At 47.5% G+C, this 19,129-nt stretch overlaps 2 protein-coding genes across 6 annotated transcripts in view; both read left to right on the top strand.

Moving 5' to 3' along the window:
* The window catches only part of higd1a (HIG1 hypoxia inducible domain family, member 1A), a 121,143-nt gene extending 107,528 nt beyond the window's left edge, over positions 1-13,615 (top strand). For 2 of the 4 annotated variants that reach the window (XM_078536751.1, XM_078536749.1), the window contains 3 exons: positions 9,762-9,869; positions 10,482-10,616; positions 12,202-13,615. In XM_078536751.1, coding sequence (XP_078392877.1) covers positions 9,762-9,869; positions 10,482-10,616; positions 12,202-12,275 — 317 coding nt within the window. In that variant the 3' untranslated portion in view covers positions 12,276-13,615. Of the gene's footprint in view, positions 1-2,865; positions 2,973-4,016; positions 4,173-9,761; positions 9,870-10,481; positions 10,617-12,201 lie in introns of those variants that run through there. The other 2 variants (XM_078536748.1, XM_078536757.1) reach the window with 2 other exon arrangements.
* A 3,908-nt stretch (positions 13,616-17,523) lies between these two features.
* ccdc13 (coiled-coil domain containing 13) overlaps positions 17,524-19,129 on the top strand; it is a 65,258-nt gene continuing 63,652 nt past the window's right edge. For both annotated transcript variants that reach the window (XM_078536657.1, XM_078536664.1), the window contains exon 1: positions 17,524-17,932. In XM_078536657.1, the coding sequence (XP_078392783.1) occupies positions 17,715-17,932 (218 nt within the window). In that variant the 5' untranslated portion in view covers positions 17,524-17,714. The remainder of the gene's footprint in view (positions 17,933-19,129) is intronic.

The raw sequence follows: 19,129 nt of genomic DNA, 5'->3' as shown, positions 1-19,129 counted from the left end.
ACAATCTCCTACCTATCTTTGTATCATCAGCAAATTTAGCCACTGTACGTTCGGTCCCTTCATCCGAGTCATTGATATAGATTGTAAATTGTTGCTCTTCAGCTTCAACTCCTCTTTCCCGCCTGCTCCCCATGTACCCTGATTCCCTGTCTTTGGGGTTTGTCAGTCCTTAATTCCATTGTGTTTTCTAATACTGTTTCCTCGCCCACATTGACTAGAGAGTTTCAGTCCTTGAATCATTATTAGATTCCTCGTGGCAAAGCACTTGATGTATCTCGACATAGATTCACTGTAGAGTGAGGACTGTGAGGTGATGAAACAAACAACGCTGACAGATTCATGTTAGTATATAGGAAGTATATAGACGTCAGCTTCAACCATTTCCTTTGAAAGCGAGAGATAGAAACTATAATTGGATAGACAGAGAACGCAGATGTGACAACTTTTGATAAATTGAGTGAGTTGCTGGTAACGGATCCTGTACTGGATACTTCCTACAGATCAGCCCTAGCAAATCTGATGCTATTTTGATTGGCTGTTGCCAGCACCTAGTGTCAGCTGTAGCTCAATGGCTAGCACTTGCTTCTGAGTGAGAATGCTGTGGGTTCAAGTGCCACCCCAGAGGCTTGAGCACAAATGGTTAGGCTGACACTCCATTGCAATAATGAGCTGCACTGTCAGAAGGACCATCTTTTGGATTACACCAAAGAAGAGCAGGGGGATTCCCCCCGATTTCTTGGTCGATGTTTGTCCCTCAGCCAACATCAATAAAATAGATTATCTGATCATTGCAACTCTCTCTGAGCCACGTCCATTCTTTGCTGACTACTAAAACACTATTCTGAAAGTGGGTGACCTCACATGTGAACATCACCTTTGAGTAACAGTTCAGACCAGTATTCTTAGTGCCCAGTTTTTACTGTTTTTCCTGCTGGGTCCCTCACCCTTTCTAAGTGACCTCTTCCTGATTGAATCCCAAGCTGACATGCCATTATGTTATTCTTTGTGCCCTGCTCTCTTCCCTTTATTGGAGGTGGTTCTTTCAGTCACTTTCTTCAGGGAGGTGCCGTCTTTCAGATAAGATGTTAAGCTGGTGACCCACGGGCCTGATCAGGTGGATATAGAAGACACCAGAGCGCTATTTTTTAGAAGAGCAGGGGGCTTATCCCCAGTGCCCTGGTCAATATTTATCCCTCAATCAACATCACGAAGAAACAGATTGGGCTGGGTTTTACGACAGTCCGCCAGCGTGTTTAAAGGGCCGGAGGCCTCCTAAAATACAGTGTGTGGCCTTCTCACTGCCTTTCCACCCGCCCTGGCCTTTTCCCATTTTACTGGGCGAGGCATCAGGCAGCTCGCCTGCCCTTGATCCGACTGAGGCCCTTAAGCCTTGAGGCCAATTAATGCCGCCACTATTTTACCCATGGCAGGAGGAGGCCCACACCAGCAGCTTTTACTGCGCAGGCTGGTGTCGGGCAAGGGGAGGGCCTCCTTTGGGGGTTCCCTGTGTCCATCGGAGGTCATTCCCCACTTTAACATTCCCTCACCAGTCTCTCAAGCCCAGCCCCGCAACATCTTTGCTGGTGACTGCTGGCCATAGGCCTGCAGATACTCCAAACTCACCTGAAGTCCTACCTCTATCAGCTCCTCTTCTTCAGAGACTGCTTTAGTCCCAGTAGTGACCACGGCTCGAACCTGGCACTGCTGGGACTACAAAGCTGTTGGCCAAGCTGATTGGCCAGCAGATCTCTAAGACGGAGCTTTGGGGGCTGAAGTCTCACCCCTATCCTATATTAATGCTGTTTCCAATGTAAAATGGCTGCAGGGCAGCTGGCTTTTTGGTGGGCAGGCTCCCAATCAACTTCTTTTTGTGGAGGGGAATACAGTGCCCCATAATATCCACCGTTATCTGTTCATCATCACATTGCTGTTTGTGCAAGTTTGCTGAGTGTAACTTAGCTGCCACATTTTCCACATTACAATAGTGACCACACTTCAGAAGTACTTCATTGGCTGTAAAACACTGAGACATCTGGTGGTCATGAAAAGCAAGCACTTTATAAATGCAAGGCTTTCTTTCCTTTCTTGATAGTTATTTTCCTCAGTCTCGTCAAACCCCACCTAGGCACTCTTCTCTTTGACTGCTCTTTTACTCTCTCCCTGGCCCTAAATGTTTCTGCAGTTGGCCATTTTTCCAGCTTGGTAAATTCTCTGAGTCATTTTCTTTTCAAGTAGGTTCATGCTTGATACAAATTGTACATCAAACAGGCAAGGCCCGCTGGTGGAGGCGGTGGTTGCTCTGGATACCTGCACCTCTTCCTCAGTCTAATCCAAGCTCTGATGACCCTGGAGAAGGAGCACATGATGTCTGCTGGAATGCGCAAGGTCTTTGTGACCAATGGTCACTGCAGGAACTTGAATGTGTTTTTTTTTTATTTATTCACGGGATGTGGGCTTCGCTGGCTGGGCCAGCATTTATTGCCCATCCCCTTGAGAAGGTGATGGTGAACTGCCTTCTTGAACCGCTACAGTCCATGTTGTGTAGGTACGCCCACAGTGCTGTTAGGGAGGGAGTTCCAGGATTTTGACCAAGCAATATTGAAGGAACGGCGATATATTTCCAAGTCGGGATGGTGAGTTACTTGGAGGGGAACTTCCAGGTGGTGGTGTTCCCATCTATCTGCTGCCCTTGTCCTTCTAGGTGGTAGTGGTCGTGGGTTTGAAAGGTGCTATCTAAGGAACCTTGGTGGATTCCTGCAGTGCATCTTGTAGATGGTGTACTGGACATGTGTGAGATTACTATTATTAATAATAATAAAATTTATAAGATTTGTTTTGCTTTATCACAGAATTGTTACAGCGCAGGAGGCCTTTTGGCCCACCGTGGTCTGCACTGGCTCTCCGAATGAGCAACTCACCTAGTGCCATTCTCCTGCCTTCTCCCCGGAACCCTACACATTCCTCCTTTTCGGGTAACGGTCTAATTCCCTCTTGAATGCCTCGATTGAAGCTGCCCCACCATACTCTCAGAAAAATGCATAGACCCTAACCAACCGCTGCACGAGAAAGCTTTTCCTCATATCTCGTTTGCTTCTTTTGCCAATTATTTTAAAATCTGTGCCCTCTCATTCTCAATCGTTTCATGAGTGGGAGCAGTTTCTCACTAGCTACTCTTATCCAGACCCTCATGCTTTTGAAAACCTCTACCAGATAGCCTCTTAGTCTTCTTTTCTCCAAAGACAGTCCTAACTTCTCCAGCCTATTTTATAACTTATGGTTCATTTCCTTATTGGTTCTTCCCTTGAAAAGGGATCATTTTGATTGATGACACTGAGCAAACCTTATTGGATGTTTAGAAAAGATACAGCAACGAGGAGTAATTTTTTTTTAAAGTATTAATTTTTGCTCTAAAGTTGTGCGAAGCCTCTCCCCGAAAGGTCTTTCCAAATGTTGAGCAACAGAGGGTGTGAGTTTATGGTAAACACACCTCGGTTTCCCAATAATAAAAATCCCCCATTCATTCACACTTCCTTCCCGCCCCAGCCACAAGCCATCTCATGCGTCACAGCCTCCTCCGCCTGCTGATTGGCTCTTTCCTCACGTCAATCACACCAACGTTCCATGACGTATGCGAGCTTCGGCTTCTCGCCCACTTTATGAATGAAATTTCCTCGGAACCAGTTGATTATTTTTGTTTTTTTTAAAAAATCTCAATCCCTCATTGGGTGACCAATTCAAATATTCCAACTCATGGCCGTTTTTGGGCTTTTTTTTTAAAAATGATTAAAAAAAATGCGGGGGCGTGGCTGCCGGACGGCGTTACCATAACAACCAGCAAGCATCTCTCCGCAGATGTAAAAATAATTTTAGGGATGTTGGATAAAATCAAGATTATGAACTGAGCATCGACTTCAGGGCTCTATTAGAAGATTTATAAATACGCGCATCATGTAAATTACGGATTTATATAGGAATATGTTAATAAAGGGAGCGATTGCCCAATGCCGGGTGATTGACGTCATATCCTCCTGCCCCTGACGCGCGGTCTGGTGACGTCAATTCCGGCCGCGCCCCCCAGGGGTGACATTTGCCGGCGAGTCGAGTGCCGGGTGTCAGTTGAAGCCGGAGCTCAGGGCAGTTTGGAGTCTCTCTCAGTCGGACGCTTAGATCAGGTGAGGTGGATTCGGCTTGGGCCCGAGATGAGAGATGATATCCTGGGCATCATATTAGATTCTGAGGGACCTTGTTAATGTTTGCCCAGCTTTTTATCCCGCCAACACTCCGGACGCTCAGGGAGTGGGAAAGGAGTTTGAATACCGCGACCAGGGTGAACAACCCAGGCAGGCGGAACTCAGGGCTGTTTGCCTTTGAGAAGGGAAGAGAGGGGGGGATGATGCCAGGGCTGAGAGAAGGGGTTGTGGGGGGGGGGGGTGGGATGATGCCAGGGCTGAGAGAAGGGGTTGTGGGGTGGGGGATGATGCCAGGGCTGAGAGAAGGGGGGAGGGGGGGGGGGATGATGCCAGGGCTGAGAGAAGGGGGGAGGGGGGGGGGGATGATGCCAGGGCTGAGAGGGGGGGGGGGGGGGGGATGATGCCAGGACTGAGAGAAGGGGGGAGGGAGGGGGGGGGATGATGCCAGGACTGAGAGAAGGGGGGAGGGGGGAGGGGGGGGGGATGATGCCAGGGCTGAGAGAAGGGGGGAGGGAGGGAGGGGGGGGGGGGGGATGATGCCAGGGCTGAGAGAAGGGGGGAGGGAGGGAGGGTGGGGGGGATGATGCCAGGGCTGAGAGAAGGGGGGAGGGAGGGAGGGTGGGGGGGATGATGCCAGGGCTGAGAGAAGGGGGGAGGGAGGGGGGGGGATGATGCCAGGACTGAGAGAAGGGGGGAGGGAGGGAGGGGGGGGGGATGATGCCAGGGCTGAGAGGAAGGGGGGAGGGAGGGAGGGGGGGGGATGATGCCAGGGCTGAGAGGAAGGGGGGAGGGAGGGAGGGGGGGGGGATGATGCCAGGGCTGAGAGGAAGGGGGGAGGGAGGGAGGGGGGGGGAGGGGTGATGCCAGGGCTGAGAGGAAGGGGGGAGGGAGGGAGGGGGGGGGGGGATGATGCCAGGGCTGAGAGAAGGGTGGGGGCGGGGGGGGATGATGCCAGGGCTGAGAAGGGGGGGGGCAATGGGATGATGCCAGGGCTGAGTTGGGGTGGGGGGCGGGGGGATGATGCCAGGGCTGAGAAGGGTGGGGGGGGGCGATGGGATGATGCCAGGGCTGAGAGAAGGGGTTGTGGGGGGGGGGGGGGATGATGCCAGGACTGAGAGAAGGGGGGAGGGAGGGGGGGGGGGGATGATGCCAGGGCTGAGAGAAGGGGGGAGGGGGGGGGGGGGATGATGCCAGGACTGAGAGAAGGGGGGAGGGAGGGGGGGGGATGATGCCAGGGCTGAGAGAAGGGGGGAGGGAGGGGGGGGGGATGATGCCAGGGCTGAGAGAAGGGGGGGGGGGGGATGATGCCAGGGCTGAGAGAAGGGGGGAGGGAGGGGGGGGGGATGATGCCAGGACTGAGAGAAGTGGGGAGGGGGGAGGGGGGGGGGGGGGATGATGCCAGGACTGAGAGAAGGGGGGAGGGGGGGGGGGATGATGCCAGGACTGAGAGAAGTGGGGAGGGGGGAGGGGGGGGGGGGGATGATGCCAGGACTGAGAGAAGTGGGGAGGGGGGAGGGGGGGGGGGGGATGATGCCAGGACTGAGAGAAGGGGGGAGGGGGGGGGGGGATGATGCCAGGACTGAGAGAAGGGGGGAGGGGGGGGGGGATGATGCCAGGGCTGAGAGAAGGGGGGAGGGAGGGGGGGGGGATGATGCCAGGGCTGAGAGAAGGGGGGAGGGAGGGGGGGGGGATGATGCCAGGGCTGAGAGAAGGGGGGAGGGAGGGGGGGGGATGATGCCAGGGCTGAGAGAAGGGGGGAGGGAGGGGGGGGGATGATGCCAGGGCTGAGAGAAGGGGGGAGGGGGGGGGGGATGATGCCAGGACTGAGAGAAGGGGGGAGGGAGGGAGGGGGGGGGGATGATGCCAGGGCTGAGAGAAGGGGGGAGGGGGGGGGGGGATGATGCCAGGACTGAGAGAAGGGGGGAGGGAGGGGGGGGGATGATGCCAGGGCTGAGAGAAGGGGGGAGGGGGGGGGGATGATGCCAGGACTGAGAGAAGGGGGGAGGGAGGGAGGGGGGGGGATGATGCCAGGGCTGAGAGGAAGGGGGGAGGGAGGGAGGGGGGGGGATGATGCCAGGGCTGAGAGGAAGGGGGGAGGGAGGGAGGGGGGGGGGATGATGCCAGGGCTGAGAGGAAGGGGGGAGGGAGGGAGGGGGGGGGATGATGCCAGGGCTGAGAGGAAGGGGGGAGGGAGGGAGGGGGGGGGGGGATGATGCCAGGGCTGAGAGAAGGGTGGGGGCGGGGGGGATGATGCCAGGGCTGAGAAGGGGGGGGGCAATGGGATGATGCCAGGGCTGAGTTGGGGTGGGGGGCGGGGGGATGATGCCAGGGCTGAGAGAAGGGGGGGGGGGGGGGGGGATGATGCCAGGGCTGAGAGGAAGGGGGGGGGGGGTGCGGGGGGATGATGCCAGGGCTGAGAAGGGTGGGGGGGGGCGATGGGATGATGCCAGGGCTGAGAAGGTGGGGGGGGGTGGGGGGGGAGAGAGATGATGCCAGGGCTGAGAAGGTGGGGGGGGGGGGATGATGCCAGGGCTGAGAGGGGTGGGTGGGGGCCAGGAAGGAAGTGTGAATGAATGGGGATTTTTACTATTGGGAAACCGTGTTTACCATAAACTCACACCCTCCTGTTGCTCAACATTTGGAAAGACCTTTCGGGGAGAGGCTTCGCACAACTTTAGAGCAAAAATTAATACTTTAAAAAAAAATGTATATCCCCCCCCCCCTTGCTCCTCGTTGCTGTATCTTTTCTAAACATCCAATAAGGTTTGCTCAGTGTCATCAATCAAAATGATCCCTTTTCAAGGGAAGAACCAATAAGGAAATGAACCATAAGTTACAAAATAGGCTGGATGCCAGGGCTGAGAGAGTTGTGGGGGTGGGGGTGGTTGCCAGGGCTGAGAGCGGCAGGGTTGGGGGGGGGGCAGGGTAGCTGCCAGAGCTGGGGAGGGGGTTGGTGCCGCCAGGGCTGTGGTGGGGGTGGGGTGGAGTGCCTGGGCTGCGAGATGGGGGTTGGAAGGTACTAGTAAATTGCAGAATGAGGGACAACCTTTCCTACTCTGGAAACATGGAGAAAAGGACAGGGCTTCTGGAGCCTGTCAGACAGCCAGGTGTGGGGAGGAAAGCTGGCCTCAAGGGGGATGCTGCTCATTTCAGGCTGAGAGCCAGCCAGAATCAGCAAGCTTCCTAGGAAAGATTAAGAGCCCATGAATAGGGATATTGTGGTGTATTCTCTTCAAGAAAGATTGAATAGATGTGAAATTTGATTATCTGTACCTCTATATAGTCACCTATTGTCAATAAAGCAGTTTAATTATGCTAATAATCTTGAGCAGAACCTTATCAAAATTGTTTCCCCATGTCGGCAACATTGACAGAGACTTCTCTATCCACCATGCAAAAAATTCTCCTAAATTAGTGAGATATGACCTACGTGTAACAAACCCTTGTTCACTCTTTGATCAGCTGCTGTCTGTCCAATTGCTTAGTCACTCTGTCTGATAGATTCCAGTAACTTCCCCACAATTGTTATTAAACTGACAGCTCTGCAGCTATTGAGTTTCGCTTTCCTTCTCAAGTAATGGAGTGCTTTTGTAATTTTTCAATCCAATGGCGCAATTTTTTTAATATTCTTTCATGGGGCGTGGGCGTCACTGGCTGGGCCAGCATTTATTGCCCTTTCCTGGCCTAGCTAGTGACGCCCACACCCCGTGAGAGAATGTTCAAAAAATTGTGCCATTGGATGAAAAATTGCAAAATCACAATCTCACAATGGCAATCCTTAGACCCTTGTGGATTTAGTGTAAGGGGCGCATGAATATAAGCCTGAGATCAATGCCTCAAGGGACCACTGAAAACAGCATTCCATTTTTTTTTTTATTCATCCATGGGATGTGGGCGTCGCTGGCTAGGCCAGCATTTATTGCCCATCCCAAATTGCTCTTGTTCAGAGGGCATTTTATGAGTCAACCACATTGCTGTGGGTCTGGAGTCACATGTAGGCCAGACCAGGTAAGGATGGCAGATTTTCCATCCCTAAACGACTTTTGGGATTCCTAAAGAGTGTACTATTTTCTAAAGAGGTCAAGCCTCCACAAGGCAGAATTTATTTCATTTGTCCACGGGATGTTGGCATCTTTGGCAAGGTCAGAATATATTGCCCATCACCTAATTGCCCTTGAGAAAGCGGTGATGAGCCTCCACCTTGAACCGCTGTAGTCTGTGTGAAGGTACACCCACAGTGCTGTTAGGGAGGAAATTTCAGGGGGAAAAAAGCTCCCAACTACTTGAAGTAATTTCACCCCCATCCCTGATCGTGCAGTAATTGGGTGAGGTGGTGACCTGCTTCATTGACATCCAAACATGATAGAGTTGATCTCCAGGAGGCACTTTAGTCAGGTTGTGGGTTCAAGTGGACTGCAGCAGTTCAAGAAGGCAGCTCACCAACCTTCTCAAGGGCAATTAGGGATGGGCAATCAATGCTGGCCTAGCCGGCGATGCCCACAACCCATAAATTGATTTTTTTTTAAAAAAACAGTCCCCCTCCAGAAACTTCTCTAGGCTCAGACTCCAGTTTGAGAGTGCTGCACTGTTGGAGGTGCCGAATGAGACGCTAAACCGAGGCCCCATCTCCTTTCCCAGGTGGACATAAATGATCCGATAGCTAGTATTTATTCCTCAGCCAACATTAAAGCAGATTATCTGATCATTATCGCAAGCTGTTTGTGGGAGCTTGCTATGCACAAATTGATTGTTGCGTTTCCTACGTTGCAACAGTGACTTAATCGGCTGTAAAGCACTTTGGGGTGTCTTAATAACATTGTACCTTCAAGAAAAGCACTATTTAAACACAAGTTCCTTTTGAAGTGACTGTAAGTCTCCATTCAGCTTGTCATTATACTGATTTTTAGATCCCCATTTCATTGTATTAGGATGATCAGGTTTATTTCACACATCTAGCAGAGTAAGAATCTAATTTATTCTGGGAAAACTCATTGTTTCCACTTGAGTTGAGTCAACTTGTATTTTGCCAAATTTAACTAGTAACACTGTACTTTCTAATTTGCTTTGTCCACTGAAACAGCTAGAAATTTTGTCATGTCATTGTGACTTGACAATGAGTAATTCATGGATTGTGTTCCTAGTTTCATGTAAATAATGAGGCTTTCCTGTAAACCAAGCTCAGAGCTTGAGGCAATATCCAGCTAATGGCAAGGGCAGTCAGAAAATAATGTGGTTTATGGGAAAAGTTTGCAAGTACTTTTAGCTTAGATTAGCTGTCTATGTCAGTCATTTGCATTTTTTGAATCAAACTGAAACTACTTATCAATTTACATCAGGAAATTAATGTACTTCATTGAAAGCAGGAAGGGAGAAGGAGAGTCTGTCAGAGCTTTGGGTGTAAGGTTCAGTTTACATGGTGGGAAGGTTGTAAATATAATGCCTCTCCTTTTCTCTGACCATTTGCTAACTTAAGGGTGAACTTTGTGTGTTGTAGCTATTAATTTGCTGTTGGTAGCATCTCCCACACAACTGACTTTTATTTAGTTCAATTAACTTTAATCATTTTTGCAGCCATTATGACTTCAAGTAACGCGAGCCTGGTTCCAGTGCTTGCCCCAGAAGATGACCACACCTCAAAGCTTATTCGAAAATCCAAGGAGTCCCCATTTGTCCCTATTGGTAAGTTGCTTTCCATAACTCCTTTATCATAACCATTTTATCAATTGCTGTATACCAATCCTTGTGTAGTAAGTGACTGGCCAAAACAGAGCTGAGAATATTTTTCCTCTGACGGTCGTGATTCTATGGAACTGTCTCCCCCCAAAGAATGGTAGAGGCGGGGTCATTGACTATTTTTAAGGCAGAGGTAGAATCGAAGGGTATTGAGAATAGGCAGGATAATGGCATTGTGGCCTTAGTTGGATCAGCCATGATCTTATTCAATGGTGGAGCAGGCTCAAGGGGCCAAGTGGCTTACTCCTGCTCCTAATTTGTATGTATGTAAATACTATGAATAGAGCTAAGTAGTGGGGTGCTAAGACCAAGTATGCAAATACTTTCCTTCAGCAATTAAAATTCTGTAGCCAGTTAGACATCAAAGTCTTGAAAGGAAACAGTGTTTTACTCAATAGAAACTTTGTCAAATTTAGGCTGGGCTGACACTTCACAGACTAAGCTGTAAAAAGTGCAAAGCATTACAGAAACTGGCTTGAGGAGCTCCATGATTGTTTTTAAAATGTGGATTTGTCCATTTTCTTAAGTTTCCAGTAAAACATTTTTTGTGTGTTCCAGGGATTGCAGGGTTTGCATCTGTGGTGGCCTATGGACTCTACAAGCTGAAGAATAGAGGGAACAAAAAAATGTCTGTGCATCTTATCCACATGCGTGTGGCAGCCCAAGGATGTGTGGTGGGAGCCATGACTATAGGTAATCTATAACCTCCAATATTTGTAAGATCCACAGTAATGAGCAATGTCACGAGTTCATGCTGTTTGGACACGTCATGATTCTTATTTTTCTGCATGAATATCTAACACCAACTATGCAAAAATGCAACCCTCCCTCATCTCTTCCAATTTCTGATTGTCCTGAAGGTGTAGGCTGATGATTGGGGTTTGATTCTACAGGCACTGACAATTCTTCTGTGTCTCAGCATAGACTGTGTTAGATTATTAGTGAGGAAAAGAGAACCTGATGACCCATAAAAGCCAGGATTCATGCATGTTCCACGCTAGCCCACCTCATGTCCATGTCTATCACCACTCCATCTTGCTAACTCAGTGAAGAATTGGGAATACCTTTGCTTTTAAACACAGTTGAGGATCTATATTGTCAATTTTGTTCCAGCATATTTCTACATTTTATAATTCTGCAACTTTATATTAAGGCTTAAGTTGGGGAAAGTAATTTAGTTCAATGTTTGGTGTTACATTTTTTGAGTTCCGAATTTTTAAAGTTAATTCCTATATATAATTAGAGCACAGAAACAGGCCACTCAGCCCGATTGTTGGTGTTGATGTTTGACCTCCACGTCAGCAGTAGTCCTAATCCCTTGTGCATTGTGGATGAAGGCATTGTCTTATGAGAGGTCGGGCCTGTATCCATTGGAATTTAGAAGAATGAGAGGTGATCTTACTGAAACATATAAGATCCTGAGGGAACTTGATAGGGTGGATGCTGAAAGGATGTTTCCTCATATGGGAGAGAATAGAACTAGATGCAGTTTAAAAATGAGTCTCCCATTTAAGACAGATGAATGTTTTTTTAAATCTCTGAGGGTCACTAGTCCGTGGAATTCTTCTCCCCAGAGAGCAGTGACAGCAGCATCGTTGAATATTTTTAAGGCCGAGTTAGATTCCTGACTGACAAGGGAGTCAAAGGGTTTTATGGGTAAATGGGAAAGCAGAGGCCACAATCTGATTGGCTATGACCTTATCAAATGGCGGAGCAGGCTCAAGGGACTGAATGGCCTACCCTTGCTCCTAATTCATATTTTTGTATATTCCCTTTAGTCTCTTCAGTGCTGTCCCTTTTCCATCAAGTAGGTGTTGTGGAGTATCAAAGTAAAGACACTCAGCGCAGCCATGAGTAAATTAGGCAAATTTTATTACCGTATGCATATAGGGGAGACCGTCTCTTTGCTATGCCAGGAAGGTGACTCAACTTACATTCGTTCAGAGGATATAGTTATTGTCACATCCGTGCAGCCAGCTGCCTGTTTCAACATATCAGTTCCAGATACTATCTAGCTGTGGCTACTCATTTATTTCTCTTCTATGTTTCTCTCCCTTCACCCTGTCATGTCTCATGCTTCTCAAAAATAAATTGCAATTATCAACTATTTACAGTATTAATAGTCCCCAGCATTTATATTACAAAATCCCACGGTTCTTCATATTGTCAAGGATCCCATGATTTCCCACTTCCTAATTTAATCTTAAATATTAACATGGTCTCTGCTTCAATTGCTAATCTTGGTAGTGTATTCCTAACATGCCTTTTACTTTTACAGGAGTTCTTTATTCGATGTACAAAGAATACATCGTGAAGCCCAGGGAACAGAAGAACTCTGTGCTTCATAAATGAATCTGGACCTGTACACTCCTTCTAGGAATTTAAGATCTTAGGCTTTCAAGTGCACCTCACATTGAGGTGATCAGGATTTTTCCTTTCACCTTATAAAAGTACTCTTTAGATATTTAAAACTTGGTTTAGTCTTGATGTAATGTGTGTTCAGATAGTATATTAATCTTTACTCCCTATGAATGGTGGCAATATTGCCTCAAAAGGACTTGATTATTGCTGCTGGGTGCAGAATATCACATTTTTAAAATCCAATTTACCCTTATTTACAAACAAAACTGTGGTATATCCTTTATAGTGTATATTACAAGCCTGTGATCAAGATAATTGATTAGTTCCAGATTGGGGAGATGTAGCTGGACACTAGAGTTCTTCAAGCCTGTTTGTCAACTTGACTGATTTGGAGGGTGTTAGCTGCGTAGATTAGATTTATTAATATCATCCAACTGATGATCACATTATATTTCCCTTTTTGCTGCATTTCCTGCCTTTAAAATACTTAAGCTCCCCTGCCACAATTCAGATTGTCTTGCGACAACACTTGTTACCGAGTGCAAAATCGCACAAGGTGTTCATGCTTGGGCAAAGTTGTCATTTCCAACTAGTTTACGTGAAAATTTTTAAACGGACATGATTTGTTTCACGTATTTCTGCTCTGACTTCCAGTTGATTGAGAAGCAAATATTTTTCCATTGGTATTAATTTTTATTCACTCATTGGAGAATTTTAGTCTCCAGTATGTTCGGGATTCTGCAGCTTTGATTCTAATGTCAAGTTCACTTTAAATTACATAAACTGGGGTAGTGTTTTGCATTGGAAATGATGAGCATAAAATGATGGAAAGGCTAGGCTTTTATTTCTGCTCTGAAGCAGGGATTTGATGGGTTTAAGATTGTAACTTTGCTCCTAACTATTCACCTTTTAGTGGTGATACATTTTAAGTGCAACTAGATTAAATTGGAGTTATGAATACTTGGAAAATGTTAGCCCCTGTGAAATTGATGTGTATTACTGACTACTTTTAAATATAGGATGGTCTTTTTTTTTCAGTAAAACATGTTTAACATGGTCATTCTCACCATGAGATGCATTATAGGTCAACACATGATTGTAGTTGCAATCTATACACCTTAACAGGTTCCAATGGGACTTGACTGCATCTTTTAACATTGGCATTTAGAGACTAAACCCTTTTATGGTTGCAATAGACACCTCTTGTTGTAAAAAGTGCTTGAATTGAGACTGTATTTTGCTTAAACAGATGTATTTATTAATTATATTTGACTCACCTCATTTCGCTGGAGATGTTATTGTACCATGAAATAAAAGTAGCTCTTGCTGTTCTTCTTTGTCTTTATTAAAAAAACAAAATCAATGCGATGGGATTTGAAGAGGCTCGGTTGGGAGTAATCAGCATCAAAATCCAGTTCTGGTCTCACTCGTGTATATAAATCAAACTTGCACTCCATTCATAGAGAATAAATGAGTTTAAATACTGCTTTTCGTATTCTCCTGATATCTCAACATACTTCCTGAAGTGTAGTCGATAACTTTGGCAAAAATCTATTGTCAAACGTTGCGACCAATTTAAAATTAATTTCCATAAACAGAAATTGAGATAAATCATTTAATCTGTTGCCAGTTTTGTAGCTTAATAGAAGAATGTTGGTCAGAACACTAGACGAACCTTTTGCTCTTCAAATTGTACCACAGAATATTTTATATTCAGTTGAATAGGTAAATAGAGCCTTGGTGTAATGGCAAAAGCTGGACTCCTCTATCAGTGCATCTCTGCCTCAGTACAACAGCTTGTATTTATATAATACCTTTTAACATAGTAAAATGTCCCAAAAAGATTTGCAGTGTTATCAAATAAAAGCTTGACACAGAGCCACATATGAAAATCTTGGGACTGATGACCAAGAGGTAGGTTTTAAGGAATGCCCTAAAGGAGGAAAGAGAGGCACAAAGGTTTAGCAAGGGAATTCCAAGCTTAGGGCCTCGGTAGCTGAGAGTAAGGCTGCTCATGGTGGAGTAATTAATGTCAGGGACGAATAGGGTCGCCAACTCTGATTTAAAAATATTCCTAGAGGTTTCATCATGACTCGCCCCCACACTCCAGCTATTAGTTGGCCAACACATCCATCCTTGTGATGCACAGTCTTGCTACACCAAATAGAAAGCAAAAGGACCCATTACTCAATTTTTATAATGCTTGGCTATCAGCCAAACAGCCTTTTTTTCCCATTTTCAATATTTTTCTAACTGCTAAAGAGAAATGTTCAATGAAAATTACAAAGCAGACCCAATTTTTTTAACGTCCTGATGATTTTTCTCCAGGATTGTACACAACAGTATCCTGGAGATTGATCAATTCCTAGAGATTCCAGGCCAATCCTGGAGAGTTGGCAACCCTGGGGGCAATTGAGAGGCTAGAATTGAAGGATGGCAGGGTTCTCTGGGCTGGAGGCCAGTACAGAGATAGAGATTATGGAAGAATTTGAAAACAAGGATAGTTCAGCACTGACTTTTCAGCCTAGATTATGTGCCCTAGTCTTAGAGTGAAGCTTGTACTCTCAACAGGCACGAGTGCTGCCACTGAACCAACTGATACTTATTAAGCAGCACTGCATTACCGATGCATTATCTTGCGCTGCTCACTGTCCAGTGAGAAGTTAAATTGCTGGATCAATTGGATGTTAAATTCCTTGGTTTGTATAATCAAAGGCATTGGGTTTAAAATGATGATCCTAAGCAGGTTCCACCTTACTACATTGTATCAAGGGAATGAAAATGTTTCATACAATGATGCTAAACAACTTCCCTGTGGTTCCATTTCAATAGGGATAGAATTACAAAGCAGAAGTTACGTTTAACTTTAAATAGGACCTTGGTTAGACCACACCTGGAGTAATATGAACATTTCTGGTCTCCATATTATAGAAAGGGCATGGAGGCACTGAAGAAGGCCCAAAACAACTTTACCATAATGTTAAATGAACTAAGGCTATACATATCGGGAAAGGCTGAAGAGGCTGGGGCTCTTTTCTCTGGAGAAAAGACTCCAGGATGGCCTGATAAAAGCCTTTAAAATTCTGAAAAGGTTTGGTAAGGTAGTCGTAGAGATGTTTTCGTTCAAGTGAAATTGAAGCTCCTGTGAACACAGTCTTAAAGCATAGACGAGCAAACAATAGTAATAGGGCTTGGAGAAATCACCAAATATTAAAAACAACCACCCAGCATTCTTTGTAAAAAGTACATTAATGCCATCCACCTTTACATACATTAGTTGCAGGAAGAAATGCCTTTTGACAACAAAACAGTCCACATTTTAGTAATACAAGATTAAAAAAGACTTTTTGTGAAGTTTAGCTTGTGTTTATATATTCATTTAACCAGTAGAGGGCATATGGCTCCCACTGCAAATTTTTAGAAAGAGGAGAAGCAGCGTTCAATGCACTGAGAAAGGAGGTGAAATAGAGCCTGTAGTGAGAGAGGAGGAGAGTGCAAAATTTGTAATGGAAGAGTTGGATGGAGCACTGCCTGTATTGGGAAAGATGGATGGGACATGTGATCTGAAGTGAATCAGGCACAGTAGCTACTGGGAGGTGCATGAGGGCTTAGATCTGTGCTGGGAGAGGTGGATGTGGTACAGGGCATGTATTGGGAGAGGTGGATGGCACAGGATCTGTGCTGGGAAGTGCATGAAGCCTTAGGCCTGTATTGGAAAAGATAGATTGGGCACTGATTTTGCACTGGGAGGGAGAGATAGATGAAGTACAGGGTATGCATTAGGAGAGATGGATGGCACAGGATCTGTGCTGGAAGAAGTTGATGAGGCACAGGGATTGAACTGAGAGGGAGACGGGCATCACTGGGTAGGTGAATGGGAACAGGATCTGTACTGGGAGTGATGGATGGAGCACAGTACAAGTTTTGTACGGGGAGAGGTGGATTGGGGCATATGGTCAGAACTGGGAAAGGTGATTGTGGCACATGGTCTGTATTGGAAGAAGCTGATGAAGCACAGGGATTGAACTGAGAGGTGAATGGGCACAGGTTCTGTACTGGGAGTGATAGATGAGGCACAGTACAGGTTTTGTACTAAGGGAGGTGGATTGGGGCATAAGGTCATAACTGGGAGAGATGAATGGGGCACAGGGTCTGTACTAGATGGTGGAAATCCCGGGGGGGGGCAATTGCTACCTTTTCATATCAATGTAATCTCTGAATTTGGAAAATCTTCAATGTTGGCAAGCTTTTCTGCTGCTGGGTTTCGGAGCTTGAGTGAGGCTAAATGTTTTTATAGACTTATAGGCTTCTGCAGCACAGAAGGAGGCTATTCGGCCCATCGTGTCTGCACCAGTCAACAGAGATCCGACTATACTAACCCCATTTCCCAGCGCTTGGCCCATAGCTCCGGAGGCTATGGCAATGCAAGTGAATATCTAAATACTTTTTAAACGTTAGGAGAGTTTCTGACTCAACCACCCTTTCAGGCAGTGAGCTCCAGACGCCCACCACCCTCTGCGTGAAAAAATTTCTCCTCAACTCCCCTCTTACCTTAGATCTATGTTCCCTGGTTATTGAGGCCTCAACTAATGGAAAAAATTGCCTTCCTATCCACCCTATCTCTGCCCCTCATAATCTTATACACCTCTATCAGGCCCTCTCTCAATCTTCGCTGCTTCAAAGCAAAACAACCCCAGCCTATCCAACCTTTCCTCATAGCTCAGACACCTCCAGCCCAGGCAGCGTCCTGGTAAATCCCCTCTGCACCCTCCCCAGTGCAATCACATCCTTCCTATCAGTTAAGTTAAATTTAATTTTAAAATGAAGTTGCTACTAACTTGTGGAGATAAATCAATAGCAAAGGTGAAAAGGAGTGGGACTTAAAGGCATGAATCAGCTGTAGCAGGCCAGATGGATGGGGGACAGGGGGCGGAGCCGATGGGGAGAGGGGGGCGGAGCCGATGGGGAGAGGGGGGCGGAGCTGATGGGGGAGAGGGGGCGGAGCCGATGGGGGAGAGGGGGTGGAGCCGATGGGGGAGGGGGGCGGAGCCGATGGGGGAGAGGGGGGCGGAGCCGATGGGGGGAGAGGGGGCGGAGCCGATGGGAGAGGGGGGCGGAGCCGATGGGGGGAGAGGGGGCGGAGCCGATGGGAGAGGGGGGGCGGAGCCGATGGGGGGGTGAGGGGGCGGAGCCGATGGGGAGAGTGGGGGCGGAGCCGATGGCCCAGCCTCCCATGGTTACTGTTGCTATGCGACGGCAGCGGCCTGGAGATAGCGGCCGCCATCGGAGGCCTGGAGGAACCGAACCGAGTGGAAAGGAGGGAATCTGTAAAGGGGATTTAACACCTCAGAGCGGCCCCGGGAGAGGGGAGGAGAGTGGGGCAAGGCCGGGGGGTGCGGGGTTAAGCGGCTCTTTTGCCGGGTTCGTTCGATGGAGGAGGCGGACGAGCTGGTGACCCAGGGCCTGAAGCAGCAGTTCCAGGCCCTGCAGGAGCAGCAGCAGCAGAGGAGGAGGGAGAGGATGCTGCTGGCCCGCTGCAGGAAGGAGCAGGACACACGCCCCCAAAGCACCTCCAAACAGCAGGAGGAAGACCTAAAGCTGCAGCTGGTGGCTGGGCAGGCCGACAGCAGCACCGACATCAGCAAAAGGTAAATGCACACACAAACTGGGGGCTGCTGTAAACTTGCTCCGTTTCAGTCTCAGCCTCTGAATCATAATGTTCTGGGTTCAAGTTGCCCCACCCCAGGACATGAGCACAAAAATCTCGGCTGATGGTCCAGTGCAGTACTGAGGGAGTGCTGAACTGTCGGAGGCACTGTCTTTCAGGTGAGATGTTAAACCGAGGCTATGAAACACTGGTCTGGCCTCAACTATAGTATTGTGCCCAATTCTGGGCGCCACACTTTAGGAAGGATGTGAAGGCACTAGAGAGGGCACAGGAAAGGATTCATGAAAATGGTTCCAGGGTTTAAGGATTAGGGAGTTATGTAGATAGATTGGAGAAGTTGGTTGTTGACTGGGCTGGAGCGTTTCAGCTACGAAGCAAGACTGGATAGGCTAGGGTTGTTTTCTTTAGAGCAGAGAAGGCTGAGGGGGGACTTGAAAGAGGTATACAAAATTATGAGGGGTGTAAATAGGAAGAAACTTTTCCCCTTGGAGGAGGTGTCAATAACCAGGGAGCATTGATTTAAGGTAAGGGGCAGGAAGCTTAGAGGAGATTTGAGGAAAGATTTTTTCACCCAGAGGGTGGTTGGAATCTGGAACACACTGCCTGAAGGGGTGGTAGAGGCAGGAATCCTCATAACATTTAAGTATTTAGATGAGCACTTGAAACGTCATAGCATACAGGGCTACGGGCCAAGTGCTGGAAAATGGGATTAGAATAGATAGGTGCTTGATGGCTGGCACAGACACGATGGGCCAAAGGGCCTGTTTCTGTGCTGTATAATACTATGACTAAGTTGGGACTCTTTTCCCTGGAGAAGAGAAGATTGAGAGGAGGTGCTCAAAATCATGAGGGGTCTGGACAGAGTAGATCGGGAGAAACTGTTCCCATTGGTGGAAGGATTGAGAACAAAAGGGCACCAATTTAATTAATAATTGACAAAAAGAAGCAACGGCAACAAGAAGAAAAGCATTTTCATGCAGCAAATTGCTAGGATCTGGAATGCACTGCCTGAGAGTGTGGTGAAGCAGGATCAGTTGAGGCTTTCAAAAAGGAATTGGATCGTTATCTGAAAATAAAAAAATTGCAGGGCTAGGGGGGGAAAGGCAAGGCAGTAGCATTAGGTGAATTGCTCCTTCAGAAGACCAGCACAGATATGTTGGGCCAAATGGCCTCCCCC

The sequence above is a fragment of the Cetorhinus maximus genome, chromosome 3 (assembly GCF_964194155.1).
Source record: "Cetorhinus maximus chromosome 3, sCetMax3.hap1.1, whole genome shotgun sequence".
Lineage (NCBI taxonomy): Eukaryota > Metazoa > Chordata > Chondrichthyes > Lamniformes > Cetorhinidae > Cetorhinus > Cetorhinus maximus.
Note: the sequence above shows the minus strand (reverse complement) of the source record. Positions and strands in the feature narration are given on the sequence as shown.